The 27,244-nt window shown below is 32.0% G+C and overlaps 7 protein-coding genes across 8 annotated transcripts in view; 1 reads left to right on the top strand and 6 right to left on the bottom strand.

Annotated features, from left to right (window-relative positions):
* Dpp10 (Dipeptidyl peptidase 10) overlaps nucleotides 1-27,244 on the top strand; it is a 226,586-nt gene that overhangs the window by 100,806 nt on the left and 98,536 nt on the right. The gene's annotated exons all lie outside the window — the stretch shown is intronic.
* On the bottom strand, nucleotides 8,309-10,707 carry LOC143201509 (uncharacterized). The gene is made up of 2 exons (XM_076412629.1): nucleotides 10,549-10,707; nucleotides 8,309-8,735 (listed from the first exon to the last, which is right to left on the bottom strand). The coding sequence occupies exons 1-2, from the start codon at nucleotides 10,603-10,605 to the stop codon at nucleotides 8,379-8,381; spliced, it is 414 nt and encodes a 137-aa protein (XP_076268744.1). The 5' UTR covers nucleotides 10,606-10,707; the 3' UTR covers nucleotides 8,309-8,378.
* Nucleotides 11,352-13,600, bottom strand: LOC143201512 (B1 protein). The gene is made up of 2 exons (XM_076412633.1): nucleotides 13,455-13,600; nucleotides 11,352-11,806 (listed from the first exon to the last, which is right to left on the bottom strand). Exons 1-2 carry the CDS (start codon nucleotides 13,506-13,508, stop codon nucleotides 11,465-11,467), a joined length of 396 nt encoding a protein of 131 aa, XP_076268748.1. The 5' UTR covers nucleotides 13,509-13,600; the 3' UTR covers nucleotides 11,352-11,464.
* LOC143201511 (B2 protein) lies at nucleotides 15,773-16,434 on the bottom strand. The gene is made up of 2 exons (XM_076412631.1): nucleotides 16,297-16,434; nucleotides 15,773-16,215 (listed from the first exon to the last, which is right to left on the bottom strand). The coding sequence occupies exons 1-2, from the start codon at nucleotides 16,354-16,356 to the stop codon at nucleotides 15,874-15,876; spliced, it is 402 nt and encodes a 133-aa protein (XP_076268746.1). The 5' UTR covers nucleotides 16,357-16,434; the 3' UTR covers nucleotides 15,773-15,873.
* On the bottom strand, nucleotides 17,986-18,587 carry LOC143201510 (B2 protein). The gene is made up of 2 exons (XM_076412630.1): nucleotides 18,467-18,587; nucleotides 17,986-18,406 (listed from the first exon to the last, which is right to left on the bottom strand). Exons 1-2 carry the CDS (start codon nucleotides 18,527-18,529, stop codon nucleotides 18,065-18,067), a joined length of 405 nt encoding a protein of 134 aa, XP_076268745.1. The 5' UTR covers nucleotides 18,530-18,587; the 3' UTR covers nucleotides 17,986-18,064.
* LOC143200517 (B2 protein) lies at nucleotides 21,836-22,499 on the bottom strand. The gene is made up of 2 exons (XM_076410955.1): nucleotides 22,304-22,499; nucleotides 21,836-22,244 (listed from the first exon to the last, which is right to left on the bottom strand). The coding sequence occupies exons 1-2, from the start codon at nucleotides 22,355-22,357 to the stop codon at nucleotides 21,903-21,905; spliced, it is 396 nt and encodes a 131-aa protein (XP_076267070.1). The 5' UTR covers nucleotides 22,358-22,499; the 3' UTR covers nucleotides 21,836-21,902.
* On the bottom strand, nucleotides 25,366-26,510 carry LOC143200515 (B2 protein). Its single transcript, XM_076410952.1, has 2 exons — nucleotides 26,349-26,510; nucleotides 25,366-25,764 (listed from the first exon to the last, which is right to left on the bottom strand). Exons 1-2 carry the CDS (start codon nucleotides 26,490-26,492, stop codon nucleotides 25,423-25,425), a joined length of 486 nt encoding a protein of 161 aa, XP_076267067.1. The 5' UTR covers nucleotides 26,493-26,510; the 3' UTR covers nucleotides 25,366-25,422.

The raw sequence follows: 27,244 nt of genomic DNA, 5'->3' as shown, positions 1-27,244 counted from the left end.
GTGACGAACCAATGGCACGCATGCCATAGGAGGCCCACGACACAATATTTGAGGCACATAGTTTTATTGGATGTTATGTGGCTTTCAAAATTGATGTTTTTTTTTCACTAATATATACCAACGATTCAATGAATAGAATGTCGCGCTTTTGAAGATAAATGCGTGTTTTCAGAAACGATATTATTACGATAAACTACCAAAGTATTTTTCAAATTAAAAAAAAACTTTAACGATTCAGAGGTACATGAGAAGCCAGACAAAGAAGTTATTGAAGAATTTATTTCTGTAATTGATTTTTCAATGAAGGAATTTTCAGCGAAATTTTCTCAATTCAAAGAATTATCTTAAACACTCAAGCTCATGATGTACCCTGATGCGACATCATTTGATAACCTGGTCTTCTCCCGGTTCGACCGTTTGGAAATTGAAGAATTTGAAATGCAGCTGATTGATTTCCAGTCCAGTTCAATCACACATTTATTGAAACAAGGAAAGAGTTGTAATCGATTAAAACAGAATGATTGAGGAGCAATATAAATAAAAATGCTAAAAACAAGGTTTTGGAAACATGAAATTTGTTGCCAGACACCTTTAACTATTTGAAGAAGGTGCCTAGTGCTATTTAAATCATATATTCATCTACCTATGCCTGCGAGTTATTATTTTCAGAGATGAATAGCTTTACAGACTCGCTTAAAAACCCTTTGACAGTTGACTCCAGTTCAGCATGCATTCTGCTAAAAATAACATCGTACATGCATAAGTTAATATAGTTATAATATAAGTTATTTGTCATCTAATGTACAGCAACAAAAGTCACACTAATATTACTTATTTTTAAATATATTTTAAAGTCTCCTTTTACCAAATATGGGTTTATCTGGACTGGACTTAACGTGGGTTCCGAACCACGGTCTACAGCATTAAGCCTACCGACTGGCGAGTGACCAACTTTGGAAATCATCCCAGAAATCATCCGGTCTTACCCAGCCTGGTTGCTGGCGTGACTGGGATCATTTTCCTTTTCGGATTTTACACGCTTGCCTAGGACAATCATAAATTTTAAACAATCACAAACATAAATTTATGACCATGCCCCAGCAGGATTCGAACCCGCAGCTGTCGCAACAGTAGGAGCACTGTCCTATCGCCTTTACCACTGCGCCACCAAGCCGGCTAATATTACTTTTGATTTCAATTAGGTACGCGTGTAACGAATTTTTTTATAACGTCTGTATACAATGTTTTTTGGTTGAAATGTTTCTATCTATTAACTCTATCAAAACTAGAGTTTGACCTTTAGAAAAATGTTGAAATATTGAAGCATGAAGCCTAATGACAAGTTAAACATAAGTTACGCCTTTAAAAGTTAATTCATAATCTCACTTTGTTTTCTTTGAATAAAATACTGCGAAAAGCATTTACAAGAATATAGCCTTATCACCATCATCTAACACATTTTTATACCGATATTTTCTTTGTTGCTGTCTGAGAAATTACGCTGCTGATATTATGGTTTCTTTTAAACTTTATTGTACCTAAAAAGTCGTCAACATTATTTCGGGGCCCAGACCGTTCTACATTTCTGCTAATTACAGTGCAATTCATTACGCTATACGGCCATAGCCATGAAAGTCTGGAATAGGCTGCGTCACTTGGCTTCGGCTAAATTACGACCGTTTCTGAGCGATACAACAACAGTAAAGAAAAACTTTTTTCGTATTTCAACACGGCAGTCGGCAATTAAGTGAAACGTTTTTTTCGGCATCGCCAACCTTTTGGGGACAACAGATTTTTGCATAAACAGTTATGTGTACGAACGGCATGTTTGGAAGAGGGCCGTCTACCGAACAGTCGTAAAAGCTTCGGCTTTTATGGAGCTTTATAAAAGAAAAAGGAAATAAATATACATGTCGTTTAACTCGTATTCTTTCTTAATATATTAAGTTAATTCTGTATTTTTATTTTAGTAATATAAATATGTAATAATTACTTGTTAAGAAATTTATAAATAAACGAATCCATGATTTTCTATTCCTTCATCCATTTCTACATGCTTTTGAGCATTTGAATATTTTTGATGTTGTTTCCCAATCGTTGATTTATTCCTAATCATCAAGTCATCAAATGATTTATCCAATGGTGAGGTGTTCTTCAATTTTTTCACTTACTACACAAGCTTCGGTCACGTACTGTCACACAAGCTCCCAGAGAGGTTCCTCTTTTGTATCTGCAGAATTTCTGGGTGTTTATGGACGCCTAGCATAATTTTTTTCGTGTTTCCTACCAAACTATTATATTCTTCATTTACCTTAAGGATTCCTAGGGTCCGATTCTTTCCTAATATAGTAAGTTAATTCTGTATTTTTATTTTAGTAATATAAATATGTAATAATTAATTATTAAGAAATTTATAAATAAACGAATCCATTATTTTCTATTCCTCCATCCATTTCTACTTGCTTTTGAGCGTTTGAATATTTTTTGATGTTGTTTCCCAATCGTTGATTTATTCGTAATCACCAAGTCATCAATTGATTTATCCAATGGCGAGGTGTTCTTCAATTTTCTCACTTACTACGCAAGCTTCGGTCACATACTGTCACACAAGCTCCCAGATTCTCTGGGTGTTTACGGACGCCTAGCATAAATTTTTTCGTGTTTCCTGACAAACTCTTATATTCTTCATTTACCTTAAGGATTCCTAGGGTCCGATATTATAAGTCTTCATTGCGTGCAATCATTCTGAGTTTAAATGTATGGTTTATCTAAATAGGTATCTAAATAGGTTATTAGATTTCTATGTATTTAAAAGTACTGTTATGCGAACAATACCTGATAGGGAATGAACCAGAGGAGATACGTTTTTCATGTTTAAGATACTATTGTGCCTAAATTAAGTACATTTAAACAATACATTTGAGTGACCATAAAGAAGATGGCGAGTATTGATAAGATATTAAACATTTTCAAGAAAATGTGATTTTTTATCGTGGACTTTGAATGTAACTCTTAAATTAGAAAGCCCGCTATGTAAATGTAGATGTATTAAATAAATAACAACGGTAGAAGATAAAGTTTGACAGAGAGAGTTTTGATTTCAATTCCTTTGCTATTCAGCGAGCGTTGCGAGAAAGGAACTTCAAGAATTGTGGCACGAAATATTTACGGTGGAAACCACAATGCCTCGTACAGCGATATTGCGGAAATAACATGGTACGTAATGAAAGCCAGTTGTTCTTGTCCTTTGCGGATTTGCCAGCAGGAAAATTCAAAGGGAATCGGGAGTACGTCGAGTCGTTTTTTTCCCCAGACTTTTTGTGAAAATTAAAATTTGCGGGGGAACTAATTTAACATTATTATGAATTCCCTCTTATTTGCTTTCGACGTGTATTTTTAACATTTTAAATTGAGATGCGTCGTGTTTTCCATTGTATAATGAAGAAATCGTTAGATGATAAGAAAGCGGTGAGTTTATTTTTAAAAGTTATTATATTAATGAAAAATATTACAATTTTAAATAAAAGAAGATCTTAATATAGTAATAATTATCATTGTAATATAAGCAACAAAACAACAACTTAACAGGTCAATTGAACAGTCCCTGGCCTGACTTTTGTTCTGAACTTTCTGAAGCAACTTTTGTTACTGTAAATAAATGGATAAAAAGGAATTTCGCATGTTGATAAAATATTGTTTCTTGAAGGACACTGTCCCAGGAAAATCAACTATCAAGGATTGGTATGCTAAGTTAAGACGTGATGAAATGAGCACCGAAGACGGTTAACGCAGTGGACGCCCAAAAGAGATTGTTACCGAGGAAAATATTTAAAAATCCACAAAATGATTTTGAATTACCGTAAATTGAAATTGAGTAAAATAGCAGCCACTCTAAAGATATTAACTGTACGTGTACATCATATCATGTACGAATATTTGGATATGGAAAAGCTTTGTGCAAAGTGGGTGCCACGCGAGCTCACTTTTGTCCAAAAACAACGACGAGTTGATGATGAGCAGTGTTTGAAGATGACCAAGCGTAATAAAACTTCGGTATTAAAAATTCGTTTTTGCGTCGATATGTGACAATGGACGAAACATGGCTCCATCATTTCACTCCGAAATCCAATCGACAGTCATCCGAGTGGACTGCACATGATGACCTCGCTCCAAAACGTGAGAAAATGCAACAGTCGGCTGGCAAGGTTATGGCGTATGTATTTTGGGATGCGCATGGAATAATTTTCATTGACTACCTTGAAAAAGGAAGGACCATCAAGAGCGCCTATTACATAGCGGTATTAGATTGTTTGAAGGACGATATCGCCGAAAAAAGTGCTGCTTCAGCAAGACAATGCACCGTGTCAGAAGTCAGTGAAAACGATGGTAAAAATCCATGAATTGGGCTTTGAATAGCTTCCTTATACATCGTATTCTCCAGATCTGCCGCCAGCAACTATTTCCCGTTCTCAGAAAAAAATGCTCATTGGGTAGAAATTTTCGTCGATTGTGGCCTATTTTGAAGCAAAGTACAAATAGTACTACAAAAATGGTATCCAAAAGTTGGAGGGTCGCTATAATCAGTGTATCACCCTTGGAGGGAATTTTGTTGAATGAAAAATAGAACTAATTTTGCCAAAAAAATTGTTCTCCTATGGTAGGCTGAGGACTTTTCAATTGACCTGTTAAATATGTGTTGCTATCTCCTAGTTACTTCATTTTTTGTGGCACTTTGCTGTTTAACCAGTGTTCGAAATGCCTATTATCTATCAGCTATGAAACGTTTATATCTTACACAAACAAAACCTTTATTTTGATCTTAATATTTTTATTCAATCCTGTTCTAATACAAATAAAGCCCTATCTGATTTAAACACATCCTTTTTTAAATAGCTAGAGATGACGGAGGTTTTCTTCCTCTAGAGAGGACCGAAGGAATATGCGTATTAATTGTCATATCTGGACAGCTTATATTATTATAGCTAGAATCCAATAGCCCAATAGAATATTTCAAAAGACTAATAGATATTTTATATTTGCCTACATAATTATAAACTATTGAAAATTTACAAATAATAAGTATGTAAAAACGTCTAATGCAAATTAAATAGGAAACAGGTATTAGTACAACTAAATATGTCAACAACTAAGTCCTCTACCGGATTTGGAGCTCCTTGTATAAATGTGCCTGTGCTCCGGGTAAAGGGAGACTAGTTCAAAAAATTTTACTCTCCTGAAGGTGCTCCTCTTGGAGTATAGACAGACACAAAAAATGCAAGCCTAGGGGGAAGTTTTGAAAATTATGTTAATGTAATGCTATTTTTTTCTGTATCATAACAACTTTTATCCCATTTCAAGAACGCCTTGTTGTTAATAAGTAAATTTAAAAGAAATAATAAAATATGTATGTTATAAAATACTATCAACAGTTTACTCAACTGGAAATTCTCATATTTTTGGTTGTCCATTGTAATAAAAGGTTTTCCCAAAAATAATAAAGCAGTTTAAGGTCAATGGAATACTTCGGGTACAAAAAGAGTAGGCAATTTCGAATTAAAAACGTGAATAAAATAATAAATAATGAAAATCCAGACTTTGGGTAGTGGCCCTAATGACGTTTGTAGCCCTTCGCAGGTTGTAAAACTACCACCACTACAATATTACTGTTATACGAGTATTAGCACATAGTAATTTCAACAAGCCGAATTAGTAGTTAACATGCAAGGCAATAGCGTCAACAAGTGTGCCATAAATATTTTTCAATTTGCATGTTCCTGAATGAGACCACATCCGATTCTAGCTGATTAATAAGTCAGGAAATTCTACTTGTTGAAGTAAAAAACTTATATATAGTCTATTCAAGACAGTAGAGACGCACATCATCAATATGTGCCTGTCGAAAGTTGTAAATTCGTTTTATACTCCGATAGTGTTTTCCTTATCGTTTTATACTACTTAAAAAGAGATAGAATGCTGTTTGACAAGTTCGAACATGTAACCGATTGAGCCTGGAAAAATCTGCATTAACCTGTACGTTTGTCAAACGTCTGAAAAATTCTTCAAAATATTATAATTACGGATTATAAACCGCAAACGTTGTTTTAATGCTTTGTTTTAATAAATTTCAAATGGCCGCTTATTATTACTCTGGTTTAAAAGGCCAAAGCCGTTACACAGTCAGAGTCAAAAACTGATTGCGTCTGTAATCAGTTATTTCAAACGAGATAATGGAGACCCCTTCTTGCAAGTACATTGTGTTAGAGAGGTAAGCATTCTTACTGTTAAATATTAATTGCTGAGGTTTTTATCTAAACTATCTCAAAAAATAAGAAACAATATAACCTTAAATTCACCAAAAAGAAACCGTGTTTATGCGAAACGGGTGATGAATCAAGATCAGCTTGATGTTAACTGTATCATAGATCAAATATTCGAAATGTATAAAAACAGTAAGTAGTTTTTTAATCGAAACATAATTTAATACAATTATTTCGGAGAAAATTGTTAGTCTGGAAAGTGTCCATAAAAAGCTGAAAGATATGCAGCTATTTGAGGGATGTAGAACATCCCTTCATACACTGTTGGGTAATATAGGATTTAAATGATGTAAAAATAGCCCAAGAAGGGAACTTCTAGACATTGCTTTTAAAAGAATTCAAACGTTAAAAACATATAGCTAAATCAAGGAAGAATTATTATTTCAATTTGTATATTTAGATGAGACATAGATATTTCAGAATGGTACATTAGGTCACTTATGGCAAGAAAATAACATAGTGTAAAGACAACAAAAGTTGATGGGAAAAAGTAAACATTGGAATATCTATCTATTAGGTTTTGGTAGTTATAACATTTTTTAATAATTCATTGCAGACATATAGTTCTTCATGCTAGAAACAGGAATGGTTTTATTCCTGGTGCAGAATTAGTGTTTTCCTCTAAGTTCAAAGGTAACTACCATGAAGAAATTAACCATAACTTGTTTTTGTACTGGTTTGAAGATCAGCGTTTAAAGAAATTGGAGGGAAGATTAGTTATTGTTATGGACAATGTACCATATCATAGTACACTGATGGAGAAGATCGCAACAAGTGCATCAACAAAGACTGCAATTAAGGAATGGTTTAAAGTACATAAAATAAGTTTTGAAGAAACCATGTTAAAGAATGAACTATTTCAAATTGTTGCTTAGTAAATATAAATGAAAAATTTAATTGCATTTTACGTAATTTACTTTTTTAGAAGTAAGCGTGAGAAAAGATAAATTTTAGATCACATCATATCATAGTCCTCCTTCCTATCACTGCATAGTTAATCCATTGAGTTAATATGAGATATTGCAAAGAACTACTACAATAGACATTCAGATGGAGAAGGATATTCAAACCAGAACTGTCTGGATTTATGAAAAGAATCATTGTTGATAATAACGCCTTCGGTTTGTATGAGCTTAATCAAACACACTGAAGAAGAAAAAGTTTTTGATAGATTGGAAATAAACAGCTTAGTTATTCAATTGAGTAGTGATTCCGAAAATGACAGTGATTGAATAAAACTGTATGAATGTTGGTTTGAAATCTACTAAAGGTCAGTATATAATTAATATACTTCAACCAAGTTGCCAAGTAACACCTATTAAAATGTATAAGGAGAGAAATAATATTAATTGTTTTGCAGATAAGGCAAACGAGTTAAGGAGAATGCAGTGATTAGATCTAGTTTTATCAAGAAATATGTATATAGGCAGTAACAGAACAAACTAAAGAGAAATACAGTAACGACAAAATGACTTTGCAAGGAAACTTTGCAGCGAAGGAAACAAAAACTAAGCTTTAAAAATAAATATGCTCTTTAATGAATGTAAAATACATTACTTAAGATATATAATTGTTAATTAGGTGGATTAGGCCTTCGGGAGATACCACTACATAAAAAACGCTCCTAGAACTCTACCTATACTAGTATGGAAAAAAGTTCAATGTAAATATAATAAAACAACTTCATTATTTTATTTAGATTAGAATTTTGTTATATGTCAAATTCAAAATGTACTAAATCTCAGAGTTAATATGGCAACATTGTGATATCACATGGAATCACTGCTCTTTTGACTAGACTAGATGTATATATCAAAATTTTAAATTATTAGATTCGCCATTCTAATATAGTAAACGATAATACATTTATCAATTCAACCAAGGAATAAGTTTTATTACTATTCCATTCAAAAACTTTGAATTTACAAACGAAACTTTACAAAAAATAATTCACAGTCTAATTATTTGGGTAAATATGTATTAAAACACAATTTATAATATATGACAACGTTTATTCAAGAGATTTGGCTTCTTATTATCTCAACGATATAAGTAAATCCATTACAAATTATGACTTTCGTTGACGAAACATTGAACGGCAGCCCTCAGAGTGCTGAGCACGTCCTCCTTCTGTATCAAACATTTCTTGACGATGTTGTGGATATTCTCCATATTGTGCTCATCTATTACATGGGCCATGTCGATATGGAAATTGTCAACGTTAACTGTACCATTTTCATCCATAACCTTCGCTTTCTTCGCAGCACAGAAGAGGTGCATGTAGAATGCATCATCGTCTGGCGGGTGTCCATCCAACGCTTCAATCATTGCTTCCTCATCAACGCCGTGGGCATCAAGACACTCGGCATGGAAATCGATAATTTTTTGTCTTTGAGGGTCACGTTGTGCATCTGTTAACTGAAACGAATTAACCATTAAATTTAAAGGAATTTATTTCTATATATATACTGGTAGAAAAATACGGCTATTTACTCTTGATTCCACAAACTTCTAATGATTGTGGTCATTATGGTAAATGAAAGGAGGACTGAAGAAGCTTTAATTCAAAAGAACAGTCAGTGGTACTTGTGCTTCATTTCAGTCCAAACAAAGAGATGCGGTCATATTGTGTGGTCATTGTTTAAATGACTCTTTCGCCCAAAGCATGGTTTTGGTACCAATATTCGGAAATATTTAGTTTGACGTTGCCAATTAACAAAATTTTGATGTAAACGAAATGAGACTTATATTTTAACCCTTTGCGGGTGGACTGTTCTTAATAATAAAATAAACCTATGCTAAAAGCAATAAAGTAGTAGATCATACAATGAACAGACTGAGTTCTATAAACTCCTTTTCCTTCTACAGCCTGCTATTGGTGGTATATATAAATACAGCGAGTAATATACTTTTGTCCTACATTTTTAAGTACGTTTTTTTCGAACAAATTTTTGAAACAATTAATCGATAACATGGCATATCTAAAACAATTTCAGAACCACAATTTGTCAATTTTGTGAGTATATCTTAAGATGTCATTCACTTTTTTTAATCGATATTTTTAACCTACATTTATCGCTCATTTATACGATTTTAAAACATTTTATTTCATAGAAAGATAGCCTTAACAATTACAAATACAGAAAATAATCTTTAATTTTAAGTAGAGACATTCTGAAGTAATGCGCTTTCATTGGAAATTAATATTTACCTATATATATATAAAAGCCCTTTTATAATAAAAATGATTCAACTTGATTTCTTAAGTCAGAGTTAACCAAATCAGGAAAATGAGTTGGATGTTGAAGCAATTCGTACTTTATATCACTAATTTTAAGCTGTGAACTCTCACTTAAAACTACTCAATTTGGCAGAAAATTTTTTTTTCTTCCTCTAAAAATTTAGTCTTTTCACGAATGTTAGCATACAATTTCTCAAAAAATTATAGTAAACTTTTTAATATATTTTTTTACTAATTTAGTGACAGTTCATGAACATAATCCCTTTTCCATATCTATCCTGAATATGAGTTTGCTTTAAAATCGTAAAAGCTGAGTTTATACCGCTTCTCAGCCTCTTGTTTAGATTCGGAATAATGGTGGTGTAAAACGATCTACACATTTGTTTCAATACTTAAAAATTAATCATTATTTATAATTTCAATATTTTAAAACAGCACTCCAATGTGTTTTCATTCCATTGTTAACGATACGCTATAGGACCTTTTTCAAATTAAATGTAATCTAATAAAAAAAAGAATTATTTAATTTGTTTTTTATAGTGTGTTGAATGGCATCAACTACAGACTGTCCTTACATGATTAGTATATGCTATATACACCACTAGTGTAGTGTGTTTTCTTTTGTGATTTATATAAAAATCGAATGATCTATATCTGACAAACATCACGTTAATTGAAAAATTTTTCTTTGCAAAATGCTGCATTTTCCACTACTGTATCTAACAAATTTACATATGAAATAACGGCTGATAATATTATGGTTTATTGAATGCATACTTTATGTGACTATCGCATAGTTTCTTCTACCTTATTTAAATACATTCATTTGATACAAAAATGCAGAATCGTGTTATGCCTTGATATTTAATTGAAAATCCCTAATTAATTGAGAGTTAACCGTAAATTTTCATACATTTTGGCAATAACATTTTAAAGCCATAACCGCCATTTAGGCGTTATGTATGAATTATAAAAAATAAAATGATTTACCTTAATAACTGAGCCAACTAGAACCAGGAAGACGAAACTGGTTTTGGTCACGATCATATTTGCTTTCCAAGACTATTACGGTTGAATGAGCATCCTCTTTCGACCCATTTACTTTTATATACAATCGATTTTTGGTTGACATTAAAATTATCAGTTAAAATTTCCTCGACAGTATATATTTAGTGCAGTTTCCCTGATAATTACCGAACGAAACAAACAATGATTTGATGATCGTTTACTATGTAATTGATCGGGCTTAAAACGGATATTAGATGATGTTATTAGATATTAGCTGTCGCTCTTTCGTCATGGCACGTGTAATGGTAGATTCCGTTTGACAATCGGACATTTGTTTCTGTTTTTTTTTATTTACGAATTTTTTATAGTTTTAAATTCATTTTGATGATTTTTTGTAAATTTAATCCTTGAATACAAAGAAAATGTGTACCACTTTTCATAGACATAGATCAAAGTTAAATTTACTAAGGGTAATATCTTGTTTTGTAGTTTTGTCATATTGCATTTTGTTGCAATTGTGACTCATTAGAATCATTCATTTATATCGAAATGCCCATATATTCTAAAAACACCTTTTTCGAAATAAGGTCTTATTTTCTTATATTCGAAGTTTTCTATTTTGGCTAAACCCTTTGCTATTTGTATTCAAGCTATTCTCGTGAAAACTAAGATTGCTCACAAAATCGTATTATTACTTTGAAACATGAACCTTACTGTTAATGTAATTAACACTAAATAGTGATTTATATTTTCAGTTATGTAAAATGTTACAAGTTATGAAAACCTTTTTGTCTAAAACTATTTTATTATATGTTATGAAATGTATTTTAGAAGTACTATTACTAATTTTAAACATCTTACATATAAATTAATATTTACATAACGCCACAGTACAAAATTACAGACCGAAATGTTCATTATACAAACACTTTGTCATTCGGTAAGCCAGTTCTTGGATAGAGTCCTGCTCTATATAACACTTTTCCAGCATTTGGTCGATAGTATCCTCATCATTGATGAACGTCATCAAACCTTGTTTCATCAAGTCTTTGTGATATTTTCCTTCGGCATCTATAACACCGCTTTTTCGTCCGATACACACCAAGTGTTCCTTGAATATCGGATCATCTGAAAAGTTCCCAGCGAATGCACTCATTATCATATCGTCCGTAGCACCAGTTTCCTCCATACATTCGATTTGTACTTTGAACAGTTCTTCACGTTGCTGTGGTGTGAGATCCTAAAAAATATCAAAATAAATATGCTTAATACAAATTAATTGACTACTGTTTTTCTGTTGTAAAATAATCAAATCAAAAGTCACAGATACTTCAAATACTACGTCATCATGACAATGCAATTAGTAGAGAGAAAAAAACTAATACCAACACACCATTTCGGGTTTATTAACAAGCATTCACCAATTGACCAGGTCCACAGAATAACAGATGTTATTGAAAAAGCCTACGAAAGTAAAAAAGTATGCTCAGCTATATTCTTAGATGTAGCACAAGCCTTCGATAAGGTTTGGCATGAAGGTCTTCTTCATAAACTACAGAAAATGCTACCAAAACAAAATACTGAACTATTATAATCGTACATTACAACCAGAATGTTTATAGTCAAACAAGAGGGAGCTTACTCTACAATAAAAGAAGCTAACGTAGGTGTACCACAAGGAAGTGTACTGGGACCAATGTTTTAACTACTCTACACTTGTGATATAACACAAATGGAGAATATTACGATTGCTACATTTGCTGATGATACTGCGATTATAGCTGTTGGAGACAATAGTGAAAAAGCCCCACGAGAATTACAACAGGCAAGTGACAATATAGATAATTGGACACAAGCTTAGAAAATAAGAATTAATGAAAGTAAATCTGTACATATGCAGTGCACCTATAAACAGACCGTACAAGTGCCAATAACATTAAATAATACTCTCATTCCATATAGCAACAACGCTAAATATCTCGAAATAAAACTTGATGCAAAGCTTCACTGGAAAGATCATATAAAGAAGAAAAGAAAAGAACTGGAATTGAAATATAGGCAAATATTCTGGCTAATTTGAAGAAAACCACAATTATCAGTACATAATAAATTGCTATTATATAAGCAAATACTAAAACCTATATGGACATACGGAGTTCAATTATGGGGATGTTCTGCAAAGAGTAACATAAATCAAATACAAATTTTTCAGAACAATGTCCTGAGAGGTATTGTGGGTGCACCCAAATATTACAGGTCTGATTACCTACATCGAGACCTTCAGATACCCACAGTCGGTCAAGAAATCAAGAGAATTGCAAGGGGGCATGAGGAAAGACTCCATTCTCATACGAATATTGAAATATTGCAACAATTGGATACCACCAGAACAGGACACAGACTCAAAAGAATCAAACCATTTGATCTTGTGTAGTGTCGTGAAAAAATCAGAAGTGACATGTATAAACATTATTTCACCAGAGACTGAGATAGGGCCGATGGGCCCTCCTAGTTATATAACTAAATTTAAGTTATCATAAAGACAAATTGTAAGTTAGACGGAAAAGACTAGTAACAATGTAATAATTAAATAATAATTTTTTTTTCAAAAAATGTCAGTGCAATTCAGATTGTCCACAACGTGAATCTAACAAGACAACTCAGGAGTACTGAACCGTTTGAGCTGGTGTAGGTAGCATAATGTTATCAGTTACAGTATGGCGTTATAGGAGCTTAATGGATATTTTAGTTTTTATATTTCTACTAATTTATAACTAAATCATATTACTATTTGAATGGTTGTTTATTCGGATTATACATTTAGTAATATCACCAGATATTATTTGTTGAACTCTTAAGTACATATTATATTTATATCTTAAACTTACCGCTTGGACTAAGAAATATCCAATATAAAGTAATAAAACCACCAAATTATTCATTACTCGATATTTTTTCAATATATTCTTTCTACAAAGACTAATTTGCAATGTACAGTGAAGCCATGGGATTTTTTTATTTATATCCAAAGGTAGTCATTATATTTTGATCGCATTTCCAAACTACTAAAATGTATTCAATTATCAGAGGATGATGTCATGTTTAGTTATAAGCTGATGACAAATAATTTGTATAATTATGTCAAAGAATTAAATGGTTTTTAGTAAAATCAGGTAGCGTGAAATTGTTTAAACGAATCTAGAATTTATGATGCCGTTTATTTGAACAACAAGTTTCTGGCTGTCTCTTGTAATCCTTGATTTCTGTAGGTCATAGTAAATATTTATTTATAAAAGATAATTAACGAACGTATCAGAATATATATTATATAGCTAGTGTAGTTACAAATCGGCTTGCTTAAAAGAAATTAAAGAAATCGGAAATGTCAATATTTTTTAAAATATTTTAAAGTCTCCTTTTTGCCAATGAGGGTTTTTCTGAATTGGACATACTGTTTAACGTGGGATCCGAACCACCGTCCTCGGTATTAAGCCTACTAACTGGCATGTGATGAATTTAGAAAGCATCCCAGAAGACATCCGGTCTTACCCAGCCTGGTTACTGGCGTAACTGAGATCATTTTCCTAGTCGGATTTTGCAGTCTTACCTAGGATAATCACAAATATTAAACAATGACAAACATGAATATACGACCATGCCCTTGCAGGTTTCGAACCCGCGAATATCACAACAGTAGGTGTACCGTCCTATCGCCTTAACCATTGCGCCAACCAAGCTGGCTCAATATATTGTTGTTATATTTGTCGACAGGAACTAGATAGAGTCCTTAACATTCTTAAACATCAATTCAAAAGTTATAAATAGTAATTGAATGAGTAAATAGGAATTGAAACAAGACATTACATTTACTCAATTTTCTATAAAATTGTGCATGTATGTTAATCAGGTATTGGTGGAAATACGGAATTAATGTAACGAAGTGTTAAACATCTCGTCTCGTTAAATTGGATCGTCTTGGCATTTCTATACATAAAATAACAGTAACCGCTTTGTCGATTGTCTGTAAGTTAAATCTCCTCGTATCCTATGTTGAAGATTTTGACTATATTTTATCTCACAAAGAAATGTTTGTAGATCTAGGACAATAGGAAACAACTAGTACATTTTAGATTGTTTTTACACCGGTATAACATAACCTAATAGAGTTTTCTGCACGTGAGCTAGCTAGTCGCACATTTTATTGACTTCGATGACTTAAGTGAGGATGCCCTATCCTTGGCATTGTTAGTAATAAAAGTAAAGAAAGTTCTCTAGCACTAAATTTGGGACAAAATATTTGTTATTATTGAAATACATTTACTAAACATATTTTGGTCCTCGTAAAAATTATTGGTCAGCAATTATAATGTGATTCGAAATTACCATTAACACAAATACTTTACTTGATTTTCTCGTAATCGAATTAACGATCGATTAGTATTTTAGTTATTTCCATTAGTGTTTATTATTTTTGGTCGCAAATTAAATTTCTGAATGCACGTATATGTGTAAGTATTATTAAATATAACAAATTCCAAGAATCATTGGACGAGAACATATATAAAACTCTTACATTTTTGTAGGCAACTTAGCAGTTGATGAATCAACGGCTTATAAGCATTAATATGCCACGCGAACTGGCTGAAGATGCCATTTCCAACCATTTCAACACTAGAAATTCATTCAATTCTTCCCTTATGATATGTGATATTCATAACCATAAAATATTGCTGTCCATATAGTTCGTCATATGGTTTATCTATGATTTTTGCAGATTTCTGGCTTTGTTAATTGAACAGAATGAGCAACGTATTGTTACAAAAAGATCTGCAATCATATAATATGTAGGAGAGATGTATAATATATGTCACAAGTATTAAATATTCACATGAGTAGCATCACCATAAGTTTATAAAAATGGTTGAAGTGCTTAGGCTATATATTTCGGCATACTAAACAACAAGAGTAACGAGTTTTGAAAATACAATTTTGACGTTCCCTGATTAGCGTCTGTATACACAGAATAACTCAATTATACTAAATGAGAACTGTTATTTTATGTAGAGAAATATCGAAACCATCGAATCTAACAGTAAGTTTATTTAATTGTTGTTTACAATTTTGAATTTTCATTAATAGTTATCGGTGCTCAAATTACATACTATTCTCTATTATGTATTAGTTATCGTACTAAAAAAAGACGAAATAAACAGCAATTAATATATTACGAAATGATTCTACATTACCAACGATCTAAACAATATTCTTCTATTAATAGTATACCTTTAATTAGGCATGCATTCGAATTTAAGCGCCGAAGTGTTCTTCATATAAGCATTTCATTAAGTGGAAAGCCGATTCCTGCTGTGTTTCAAAATGTACATGACATTTATCTAGCATAGCGTCCACTTTGGCTTCATTATTAACGATTAGCATGATGCCTTTCTTCAATATGTCTTTGTGAAAATTTCCATCACTATCAATTATGCCAGTTTTCAAACCCATACAGACTAGATGGTTCTTAAACACTGGTGAGTCGCTGAAAACACCAGCTAGAGCTTTCATGATCATGTCATCTGTAGCACCGGTTTCCTGCATGCATTCGTTTTGGAATACAATGAATTGCTTGCGCTGGTCCGCAGTCAATTCCTACAAGATGACATATTATTAAGAAAGTTGCTATTTTCGGATAAGATCAAGTGTGATAAACTGATAAATGATTGGACTCACTCCAGCAACGACAACAAACAACACAACTAATTGCAGCAACAAAATAAATAACTTCTCCATTTTCGGTTAGATATTTCAAAGCTTCACTGAGAAAAACGCTCACTGGAAATAAATTTTTTTAAGACGAAATTTAAATACTTTTAGTTGCATGTGTATATGACGTATGCTTCATTAGTGATAATTAAAATATAATTAGGTGTGAATTACATTTAGTAATAAGTTTCTCTCAAATATTTAATTATATGAGACTTGACTTGATATCAGTATTTTAATTGGCGTATATTTATATTTATTTATACTAATTTGTTTTTAATAAAAATATGATAGCAGTTATGAAACAATTTGTGATATGTTCGCTTGAAATCTGCAAGTTGACTTATTATTATATTCCCTTATTGTATAGTATTCTTGAGCCCAATTTAATTAAAATAGTGCTTCCTATTTTCCTCTTTTTCCACTCAACCAGAACCATAGCAGTATCTAGCTGAATACAGACAATTACATCTCTTACTACCTCTTATCGAAACTGTTTCCATAAAATAATGTTTGGAGCTTGTACATTTTTAAAATGCCTGTATATAAACAATGAGTTGGTCAAACCTTTGGCAAAATATATATAGGAATAATGAAATATAATAGAAGCAATGATATTAAAGCCCCATATCTCAGCAATGATTACTGAATGAAATCATACTGCAGCGAGTTTGAAGAATAGTGATCCAGAAATCAATCCAAATATAAACTTAGCGTTTATTTGGCGCAAAGCTATAATGCTTCGAAAATGAAGATGCCGAAAGTTATTTTCTTCATATTTTTTTGGAACAAACATAGCGTAGGCTTGTCGAAAATTCCGTGGCTTCATGTCGTCAAAGTTATATTGCTGACCAAGTTATTGACGTAACTCTAAATTGCAAATAAGCTCGATACTTTAATTCACTATGAATTAACAGTGAACAATTTAATCAGCTCAACTAAGAGCTCAGTTTCCATTTGTGACTCGCTATTGAAACGAAACTTTTTGTAATGGGCTGTGAAAAGTCTGCAGTAGAGAAGAATAAGCTCTACAGGTGGTTGGAGAGCTCACCTTGATACCAATAATGGTAATTGTATGCTGAGAAAGGTTGAAAAACATCATCATGAACTGCTCAAACCTGTCTAAAATATAATTAGACATCTCAGAAATTGTTCACTAACGGAATTATGAAAGATGATTTAAGATAGAGGATTTATCCAACGAATTGCAGGATATCATCGATAAAAACAGCACGTCTATCATTATTACTGCTTATATGAATTATTTATATGAATAAATGCGCTTGAGGAACTTTAATTAAAGTGAAATTGCTTTACCTACACCATTATTAAAATCGCGTAGAATTTTTTCTTGTACAATTTAAGTACAGATAGTGCTACGCAAACTTATTGAACGTATTATTTTAATACTTTTAGCATTTTACAACTTATGCTTTCGATATAGTTGATAATGTTGTTAACTTTGAGATATTTTAACAATAGTCAATACCCAGGTTATACAAAATAGTTCAAGAAGTTAAACCTAAAGAAAATTAATTCTCAGTATTAATTAAATTGAATTTTTAGAGCCCATTCTCAACAACACTTATAACACAAAATAAAAACAAATTATAGTAATATTGGTTGTTTTAATGTATGGGATATAAAATAAAATCCTTTATCATATGCTCATTCAATTATAATTTGTTCGTTATTTTCGTTTGAAACAAATTTAATGCACTACAACGTTAACAACTTAGTGACCAAAATGTTCTTTAAATATACATTGCATCATTTTGAAAGCGGTTTCCTGTTGAGTATCATGTTTTTCGTAACACCTATCGAGAAGCTTATCCAGTTTATCCCCATCGTCAGTAAACATCATAATTTCTTTCTTCAAAACCTCTTTGTGATAGTTGCCTTCTTTGTCTACCACGCCGCTTTTGAGTCCCAAGCAGACGAGGTGGTCTTTGAACAGTGGTGAATCCGTCAGCTCACCTCGGAACGCCTTGAGTATCATGTTGTCAGTGGCACCAGTTTCTTGCATACATTCATTTTGGAAGTTGAAAAACCTCTGGCGTTGCTCTGGTGTTAAATCCTATAAATAATCTTAAAATTGTGTCTCGTGTCTCGGTATCAATAAATAAATTATTTTTACCCCAACTGCCAGTGCCGAAACAAACGTACATGCCAATATTACAATTATAGTGAAATTGTGCATTTTATGTTGATACTATTTTTCTACTATATAAATGAAATATTAAGCTGCTCATTGCTTGATGACAATGCTTTATATATATTCGATGTCGGTTAATTGGCAGGTCCCGAAATTTTGTATTGAAATATTCGGATCTATAATCATTAGCGGGAACCTATTATTTTCCAAATTACTGATGCCTAAAACTGCTATGGTATTATGTTCTCTTTTGAAATATCGAATAGGAAATTATCTTTAATAATATAGTGATAATTTAAATACAATATTGCTTTATTGTTGTTCTGAAATGGCTTACAATGCAAATAATATACAATGAAAATATAGCAGTTTTAATAAGATTTTTTTTCCATTAATGTAAATGGAAAAACAGTTGAACTGCCAGAAAGTATGACATTATTATGCCTATATCCAAATATTTAGTAAAATTACGATTAAATGAATGCTATTTTTATCGCATCTTTAATAATATAGAGATAATTTAAATATAATATTGTTTATATCACCCTATTATTGTTCTGAAATGGTTTAAAATATAAATAAATACAATTTCAATACCAGTTTTAATAGGATTTATCTTCTATTGATTGATTGATTAATGATGCTAAAACGTACGAAATTATTATGCATATATGCGAATATTTAAGAAAATTACGATTAAAAATGTTATTTTTATCACATTTTATTATTTGAATTAATTCCAATACAAATTCTGCATAACAATATTCTACATATGAATAAAATTGAACGATTGCTATCAACCAACCAACTAGTCACTTTCTCATATAATATAATTTTGATCTAAATAAAGTAGTATTGAATATATGAAAGAAAAAATCTGTCGTCTTCCTCTCATTTACTGTTACTATCGCAATTTTATTGTTTAGTTCTACTTCTATTTTCATATGCTTCATGAAATTATTTTGTGATATGTAACACTATAATCCCCTGAAATAACAGTTAAAATGAATGAAGTGTCTGTACAAAGTACAAAAGAATACATACTACTACAATTAACAAAACGTATAAATCCTACCTACAATCAAGAACGATGAATCTTAACTATCAACAGGAATTCCAAATTGTGAATGAAATTAACTCGAAATACTAAAACAACTGATATTAATATATAAACTACAAAAAAGCGGATATATGGAATCATAGAGTATATGAGTAAATTGTGGCCACCAGTTTCATATAAAATTTTCTTGACGCATGGTACAAATGAGAGAAGAACAAAACGAACAAAACTAATCGACTTATCAATACGATCATTGATGATTGAAGAGAAAGTAAGAAATTGCTAGTCTTAATCAAACATGTGTGATGATATCGCACGAAACTTGTTTGAATTCTTATTTTGTCAATCTTTATAAACTTGAATTATTATAGATACGACATAAATTTTACGCGTTTTTCTATGTGATTCTATTAAAAATGTTGATGAGCAGATATGGAAACTCAGATTACAAAAGTTTGAATATGTTTGTCGAGAGGTGTATGGATTCGTCACATAATTACTTCTAAAAAAATGTTGATTAAAACCATAGACAGTGATCTGAAAAATAGGGAATGCTCTCTCCAGACAGACTAACCGAAACAAGTTGATCACCAATAGTAACGGTATTTGATGAAGAATTTTCAAAGCCATATAGTCTCAAGGGCAGTATATTGGTTAAGAGGTATATAGCAAAAATTTGCAAAAAAATATACTCTTATCTCGAAATCAGTGCAAATGTTGAAATACCTGTGATGTTTAATAAAGGAGAATAATGAAGCATCCATATCTAAAATGACGATTAAATTGGCAAAGATTCTTCTCTTCACTATTTTTTCTCTAACATGATGCGTGTTTCCAATCCAAACTAGCCGACCTTTTCAAATGTTTATTTTTCTGTTTATTCTATATCCCAGGGTAATGTCTTAGCACCACTCCTGTATCTGCTCCATACTGCTAATCTCCCAACAACGAAAGAAATATAAATTTAATATTTTCCAATGACACAGTTATTATTGGAAAATATATATTTGTACTTAAACCTGTATAAAAAGTGCAAGTGGCTGTCATCAAATGGAGTAGAAACAACTTAATAGTTCCAAATTTGTTTTCAAAAATGTTAAACGCCTTGCATGATAAAAACCTAATTATATCATTGACGGATGTCCGAATCCTCAAGCAGAATCAGATAAGTAGCTTGACATTTATGTTGCTGTTAGGTTAAATTAGAATCATCATGTTAGACAAAGAGCAGAGCAGAATAGATCAGATACAAAATCAATCAACTGTACTGGTTAGTTAGAATATACTCTCAGCTCCATCTAAAATCAAAGAGATTGATTTTTAGGTCAATGATAAATCCAATTTGGACCTTTGGGGTGTAAATATGGGGTTATAATAAAACTAAAACAACCAACCAACAAGTAATCCAACGCTGCCAAAACAAAGTTCTTAGATTGATTACCAATGCTACATATAAGTACTTAACTAACGAAAAACTGTACGATGATCCCCGAATAATATCTATTTACGAAGTTACCCAAGATTTCGCATTAAAGCGTGAAAAATTGTTGTAAAATCACAGCTACATAAAAGCAATACAGCTACTAGACAATTTAGAAAGGAAATCAGAAAATCACAAAACCAGAATTTATCGTTTACATGCAATTTTTTGACAGTACAATACGACAGCAGACAGGCCTCGTTCTGGAAGCCAACGGACATCTTGTGATAGTGTTACAGAGTCTCCAGAAACATCAATTCGGAGGCGTGGTTTCCAGTTACACATTTCTGCACACAGTTTAGGGCGAATTTTGAAAACTGATTTGAAAATGTTTCCGTAGAAAATTCTATTGATCCAAAATGTGCCAAAATTTTTATGAAAGCCAAACTTACTTATCTTTTTTTTGAGCAAAGTTATAGGTAATCAAAATAATGGCGGAACTTTTTGTACCCCACGTTGTACAACAGAATAATAGTACTAAATTAACGTGTATTTTAAGTGGTCTACATTACTATAAACATTTTTGACGAGTGAATATTAAAAAGAAACTCCTATGAAATTTGTGGCGAACTTTTGAACACAAGATACAAATCATATATAGATTAGCTCTCGAGAAAAAAATTTAGGAACAAGAAGTTAACCGGATCTGAGATCAAAGTGCCTGCGGCCTATCGGCCAGTAATCGGCGAGATGTAATAAAGAATATTCAAGATCCAAAAGCAACAACAGCATCTTGTGAGTGAAGAAATCCACACCACTAATAATATAAACCGTATTATAATTGTATAATAATAATAATAATAAATTCATATAAATGCAAAACTTTATTTAATTCGACATGTCAATCTCCAAGATACAAGTCGGATAATATTTACATTTTAAGCTCCAAAATGTTCTTTAAACATGCACTTCATCATATTGAACGCCGTATCCTGCTGGGTATCATAGTGAGTGTAACATTTATCCAACATAGCGTCGACCTTTCCCTCGTCATCAACGAACAACATAATCCCTTTCTTCATTACATCCTTATGGAAGTTTCCCTGCTCATCTATTACTCCTCCTTTCATACCAACACAAACCAGATGATCTTTGAACACAGGTGAGTCGGTGAGTTCTCCAGCGAACGCTTTCAGTACCATCTCATCGGTGGCTCCGGTTTCTTGCATACATTCGTTTTGGAAATTGAAGAAACGCGTACGCTGCTCTGGTGTCATGCCCTAGGAAAAAAATGTTCTAAGTAATTTCAATGAAAAAGGAATGATAACAGCTGTCTTACCCCATATATTAGCCCGCAGAGGGAAATCAATAAAATAGCAGTAAAACGACACATTTTTTATTGAATTGAATACGTCGGTACAAATATCGTTTTTATATAGTTTTGCAGGCAAGTGGGCGGTAATACGAAGCTCCAAATTTTAACGAAAATTACGAATATTTAAATGTGTTTGCATAACAAATTAGTAGCTTAACATAAGTACCATTGTTCGATCGAGTGGTACCTGAAATTATTAATAATCATAATGCAAGTTCTCTTTAATTGCTTCCTGTTAAATACTTTGTAAATTAGTTAGTGCTATTATTATTTTCGTTAATTAATCTTGCTAATAGCGAAAAAGTAAGAATCTGTGAAATTTGTTTTGAACGTTCTGAAAGATTTTGATTAAAGATATGATACAATAGTCTATATATTTATTTTTTTGAATGAGTGTTAAGGGTAGAGATATCATCAGAGAGGTCAACAGACCAGTTAAATAGAAGTGGAAAGCTTTTAGGAGACCCAACGGGATCTGAAATCTATTTTCGTACAGAAATTTTAAGATTTTCGATGCAAAAGCCGAAACTTCTTTAGCTTTATTTGAGTAATTTACATAACAGTTTGTACTATGAGCATTTATTTACATCTTTTTTCGTATATCTTCTGAATGTTATATTGCGATAAAGTCATTTATACGATTGCTAGTGTATCCAGTAAGTTTAAGGAACGGAAATTTGATATGCTATAAATCTAATATGAGGTGCTTGCATGCATTTCGATTAGTGAAAAATGAATGAAAACTATTGGAAAATTTAAGCTAACTTTCAAATTCTACGTAACATAACAGTTTTTCATTAGAATTATTGTTCATGGAAAGTTCAAACATTACAGTTATGGTGATGCTGATGCTCCGTCATTTTGCTTATTGTTGATACCAACTACTTATCCAACGACATCTCGTACCCTCTCAAACTCTCGAGGGAATTTCAGACAGCTTTCCGGTTGAGTAATTAAGTGTTTCCAGATAGTTGCATACGACGAAAAATATAGAAAAGCGAGTGAAAAATTGCTGCCATACGAATTGATTGAAAATCCACACAAGTCAGTCACACAAAAATAAAAAGTTTTCTGTGGCCAATTGTAATATGCAATGAAAAGCCAATATAGTACAGTAATTTCAAGGACAAAGGTCATCGGCTAGTGTAGGAGTTCGTCTAGATTGATAAATAAGCGGAATATTCATGGTCATAAAATCTTGCGAACATATGGTGGAAACTGTTACTGTAGATGTATACTGACGTCAATTGAACTATATTACCAAACATACGCTATGTAATAGCCGCTGTTGATGGTCCTTCCTTTTTCAAGCTAGTCAATGAAAATTATTCCATGCGCTTCCCCAAAGTATATACGCCATAACCTTGCTAGCCGACTGTTGCGTTTTTTCACGTCTTGGGGCGGCTTCATCCTGTGAAGTCCACTCGGGTGACTGTTGATTGGACTTATGTGAAATGATGGAGCCATGTTTCATCCATTGTCACATATCGACGCAAAAACTCGGGTTTATTACTCTTGATGTTCAAATACTGCTCCGAATCATCAACTCGTTGTTTTTGGTCAAAAGTGAACTGGCTCGGCAACCACTTTACACAGAGCTTTCTCATACCCAAATATTCGTGAATAATATGATGTACACGTTCAGTTGATATCTTTAGAGTGTCTGCTATTTCATACAATTTTAATTTACGGTAATTCAAAATCATTTCGTGGATTTTTTAAATGTTTTCGTCAGTAACAACCTCTTTTGAGCATCCACTGCGTTCACCGTCTTCGGCGCTGATTTCACCACGTCTAATCTAGCATACCAATCCTTGATGGTTGATTTTTCGGGGTCAGTATCCATAAACTCGGCATCAAAGCAAGTTTTTGGTTCAACTGTATTTTTTCCTTTCAAAAAGCAATATTTTATCAACACGCGAAATTTCTTTTTATCCATTTTTTTCACCATAACAAAAGTTGCTTCACTCAAAATGCTATGATTCACAAACTAAAGGTCCGACAGATGTCAAATATATACACACATCTTTTGGGGGCTATGGCTAACTAAAAAAAATATGGATTTAATTCTAGTAGCGCCATCTATATGTCAGGCCGGGAACTTTTCAATTGACATGTTATGCTATAGGAAACTTATTCAGACTACACTTTAGTATACAATGAACTAATTTTTCTCAGTAGTGCAAATGTAAAAAATGCTTAATAAAAGTTATTTTTGGTTTTTATTTTAATGTCCGTTAACTTTAATATAATTATTTCGCCCTTTTGTTTATAGATCACTATAATGGGAGCATTAGTTTTTTTTTTCTGAAAAGGCTGTAAAATACCTCTATATGACATCTATTACTATCATTTGATAATAAATGTTCATTTGATGAAAATAGTTTACAACGAAAGGATTTTGTGTTGTCTTAGAAGAACTAGTAGTTAAAGAGAAATAAATGAAACAGTCTGGGCGTTGAAATAATTCGTACTTTAATTCATTGAATTCAGCCATGATTTTTTGAGCTGTGTAAGAATGTGCGCTATCTTCTCTTTTATGTATTTGTTTAATATCGAAGACTGCAATAATAATGTTCCGAAACCATATCTTGTATTTTACTTTAATGTATGATATTGGTGTAGTTTTGAACATATCTTAAGCAAATTGTTTCCAAGCCATCAAGTTCTAAGCACTTTGAAGCAGATTTACTCTCTTATACACCATTGTTTTTGAGGGACTAGATACACCAAATACATTTAACATTCCGGTATAAGTCCCAGTGGCATTTAAACAGTTTTAAAAAGATTTAAGTAACGGCAATGGTTTTCTGTTACTGAAAATGCAGTGATATTTCTAGTTTTAAAATAAGTAAGGATCTAAGTGACAGATCGAAATAATATATTGATGTAGGTGTCGCATTGTCCATTCTTCAATTGACAAGCAGATTAGAGTTGCAGATCTACACTTTATCTGCAAGATTATTGAACAACCTACTATCTATATATCAATATACCTATTCAATCAGTTATATAAAAACAACATGTGATTGCTGTAATTTATTGACCAAACCAGACACCATATGCCATATATTTATTTAAATTTAAACACCAAAATGTTCCTTAAACATGCATTTCATCATGTTAAAAGCACTTTCCTGGGGAGTATCATAATGTATGTAACAGGTATCAAGTATATCATCGACTTTCGTTTCATCGCCGATGAAAGACAATATTTCCTCCTTTAGAATATCCTTGTGATAGTTTCCTTCGTCATCTATAACGCCTGTTTTCATTCCCAAACATACCAGATGGTCTTTGAACACTGAAGACTCAGTAAATTCACCCATGAAGGCTTTTAGGAGCATTTCGTCAGTAGTACCACTTTCCATCATGCACTCGCCTTGAAAAGTGAGGAACCTCTGGCGTTGTTCAGGGGTCATGGTCTGAAAAATATTGTTAAATATTGAGAATATTCCACAAATAAAAAATGTGGAACTTTTATTTCTGCAGTGTGACAGTTGTCCATTTGGTATTATTGAATTAATTAGTGTATATAGATTTTAACCATGGAACGAATATTAGATTTTCGATATTGTTTACTTTACAGCCCTTAAAACTCTTTAAAAACTTATGGTAATGCTGCTTCGTCATATTACAAATGTCATTTTTGTTCAAGGATGTAATATTAGTTGTTTTGATATCAATAACAAAAAGTACCAAACAAGTTTGAAGAAAATGAATTGCAAGATGTGTTGAACGAGAGCCTAGCTAAATTAAAAAAAAACATTCAGATAGTTTAGTGTTGGAAAATGTCCAAAAAATAGGGAAAATGACTATCACACGAATGTACTGAAAATGAAAGAAAATTGATTGAAATTGAAAAATAGTTATGACTGGTGGTGGATAACACTTCCCCGAATAAATATGTATAATTTTTGTGTAATAAACCTTTAAGGTTTGAAAAATAACGGATGGTTTATTTAATAACACAAGTTAAAAGATAAAAATAATAAAAAATCTATCTTACCCCATACGCCAAAACTGAAGCCAGGAAATTCAACAAAATCAAACTGAAATAAAACATTTTGAGGTGTTCGACACACTTGATATTAGCTCTAAACTTAACTACATACAGTTGGGTAGTTATATATACACGAAATCTCACTAACATATTAAAATTACGGCAGATTAGAAAACAGCCTGTTTACTAGTATGGGGTGTTATTGTTCTGGTTAATGATGTCTGAAATGCCTAATAACTGGGAATTTCTATTGTTGGAACGTTTTAGTAAAGCACTTAGTTACGCTAATTGATGCAAAACGTTCAAAGGAAATGTTACAGGAGCTGCAATTTTTCTAATGATAATTGGTCTTGTTCGTTTAATGGCATTCTTTATTCTAAAATTTAAACAATACCTAAAAATAAAAAAAACAGCTGCTTTGAACTATCTGGAGATGAAATAAATATATGAATATTAGATATACAAATAAGTTTCTGCCCTTCGATATAAATTCCTCTTCGATAAAACGTCATAAGATTGTACCGCCGTCAACAATATAAGCTTCAAGTGTTTTGCGCGTCAAGCGGTTTTATTATTAGTTCATATTTTATTATACTTTTCAGTTCTGGGACGAACATTTGTGGGAACCTTTTCAAAATTGAGTCTGGAGTTAAATTGTGGGAAATTAAAGATTGGATTTTGTTTATTGGTAAATACGTTCTTTACTATATTGTCAATGGCCATTCTGTTCAATTTTTTGTTTTGAACTTCTTCTTGTAAGTTACTTGAGTGGTAGCTTGGTTTTTGGATTGTTCAATTGACAGATTTATTTCGAGGAAGGTTGTGTTAAAGATAAGATAGTTGTTGAAGATAAAAGAATAAAAGCGACAAAGAAGATATAAAAATTATTGAATCGAATATAA

Source organism: Rhynchophorus ferrugineus, unplaced genomic scaffold (genome assembly GCF_030347505.1).
Source record: "Rhynchophorus ferrugineus isolate W39M unplaced genomic scaffold, kcgeb_rfMv2 rfM8, whole genome shotgun sequence".
Classification (NCBI taxonomy): Eukaryota; Metazoa; Arthropoda; class Insecta; order Coleoptera; family Curculionidae; genus Rhynchophorus; species Rhynchophorus ferrugineus.
This window is presented reverse-complemented; position numbering and strand designations above follow the sequence as displayed.

Bases quoted from the DNA above. Each gene is read 5' to 3' on its own strand.
- LOC143201509 (XM_076412629.1), bottom strand. From the start codon at position 10,605: ATGATCGTGACCAAAACCAGTTTCGTCTTCCTGGTTCTAGTTGGCTCA. The intron at 8,736-10,548 runs GTAAATCATTTT...AATTCGTTTCAG, and splicing joins TAGTTGGCTCAGTTATTAAG to TTAACAGATGCACAACGTGA.
- LOC143201512 (XM_076412633.1), bottom strand. From the start codon at position 13,508: ATGAATAATTTGGTGGTTTTATTACTTTATATTGGATATTTCTTAGTC. The intron at 11,807-13,454 runs GTAAGTTTAAGA...GATATTTTTTAG, and splicing joins GATATTTCTTAGTCCAAGCG to GATCTCACACCACAGCAACG.
- LOC143201511 (XM_076412631.1), bottom strand. From the start codon at position 16,356: ATGGAGAAGTTATTTATTTTGTTGCTGCAATTAGTTGTGTTGTTTGTT. The intron at 16,216-16,296 runs GTGAGTCCAATC...GTCATCTTGTAG, and splicing joins TGTTTGTTGTCGTTGCTGGA to GAATTGACTGCGGACCAGCG.
- LOC143201510 (XM_076412630.1), bottom strand. From the start codon at position 18,529: ATGCACAATTTCACTATAATTGTAATATTGGCATGTACGTTTGTTTCG. The intron at 18,407-18,466 runs GTAAAAATAATT...GATTATTTATAG, and splicing joins TTTCGGCACTGGCAGTTGGG to GATTTAACACCAGAGCAACG.
- LOC143200517 (XM_076410955.1), bottom strand. From the start codon at position 22,357: ATGTGTCGTTTTACTGCTATTTTATTGATTTCCCTCTGCGGGCTAATA. The intron at 22,245-22,303 runs GTAAGACAGCTG...TTTTTTTCCTAG, and splicing joins TCTGCGGGCTAATATATGGG to GGCATGACACCAGAGCAGCG.
- LOC143200515 (XM_076410952.1), bottom strand. From the start codon at position 26,492: ATGTTAGTGAGATTTCGTGTATATATAACTACCCAACTGTATGTAGTT. The intron at 25,765-26,348 runs GTAAGATAGATT...AATATTTTTCAG, and splicing joins CTTCAGTTTTGGCGTATGGG to ACCATGACCCCTGAACAACG.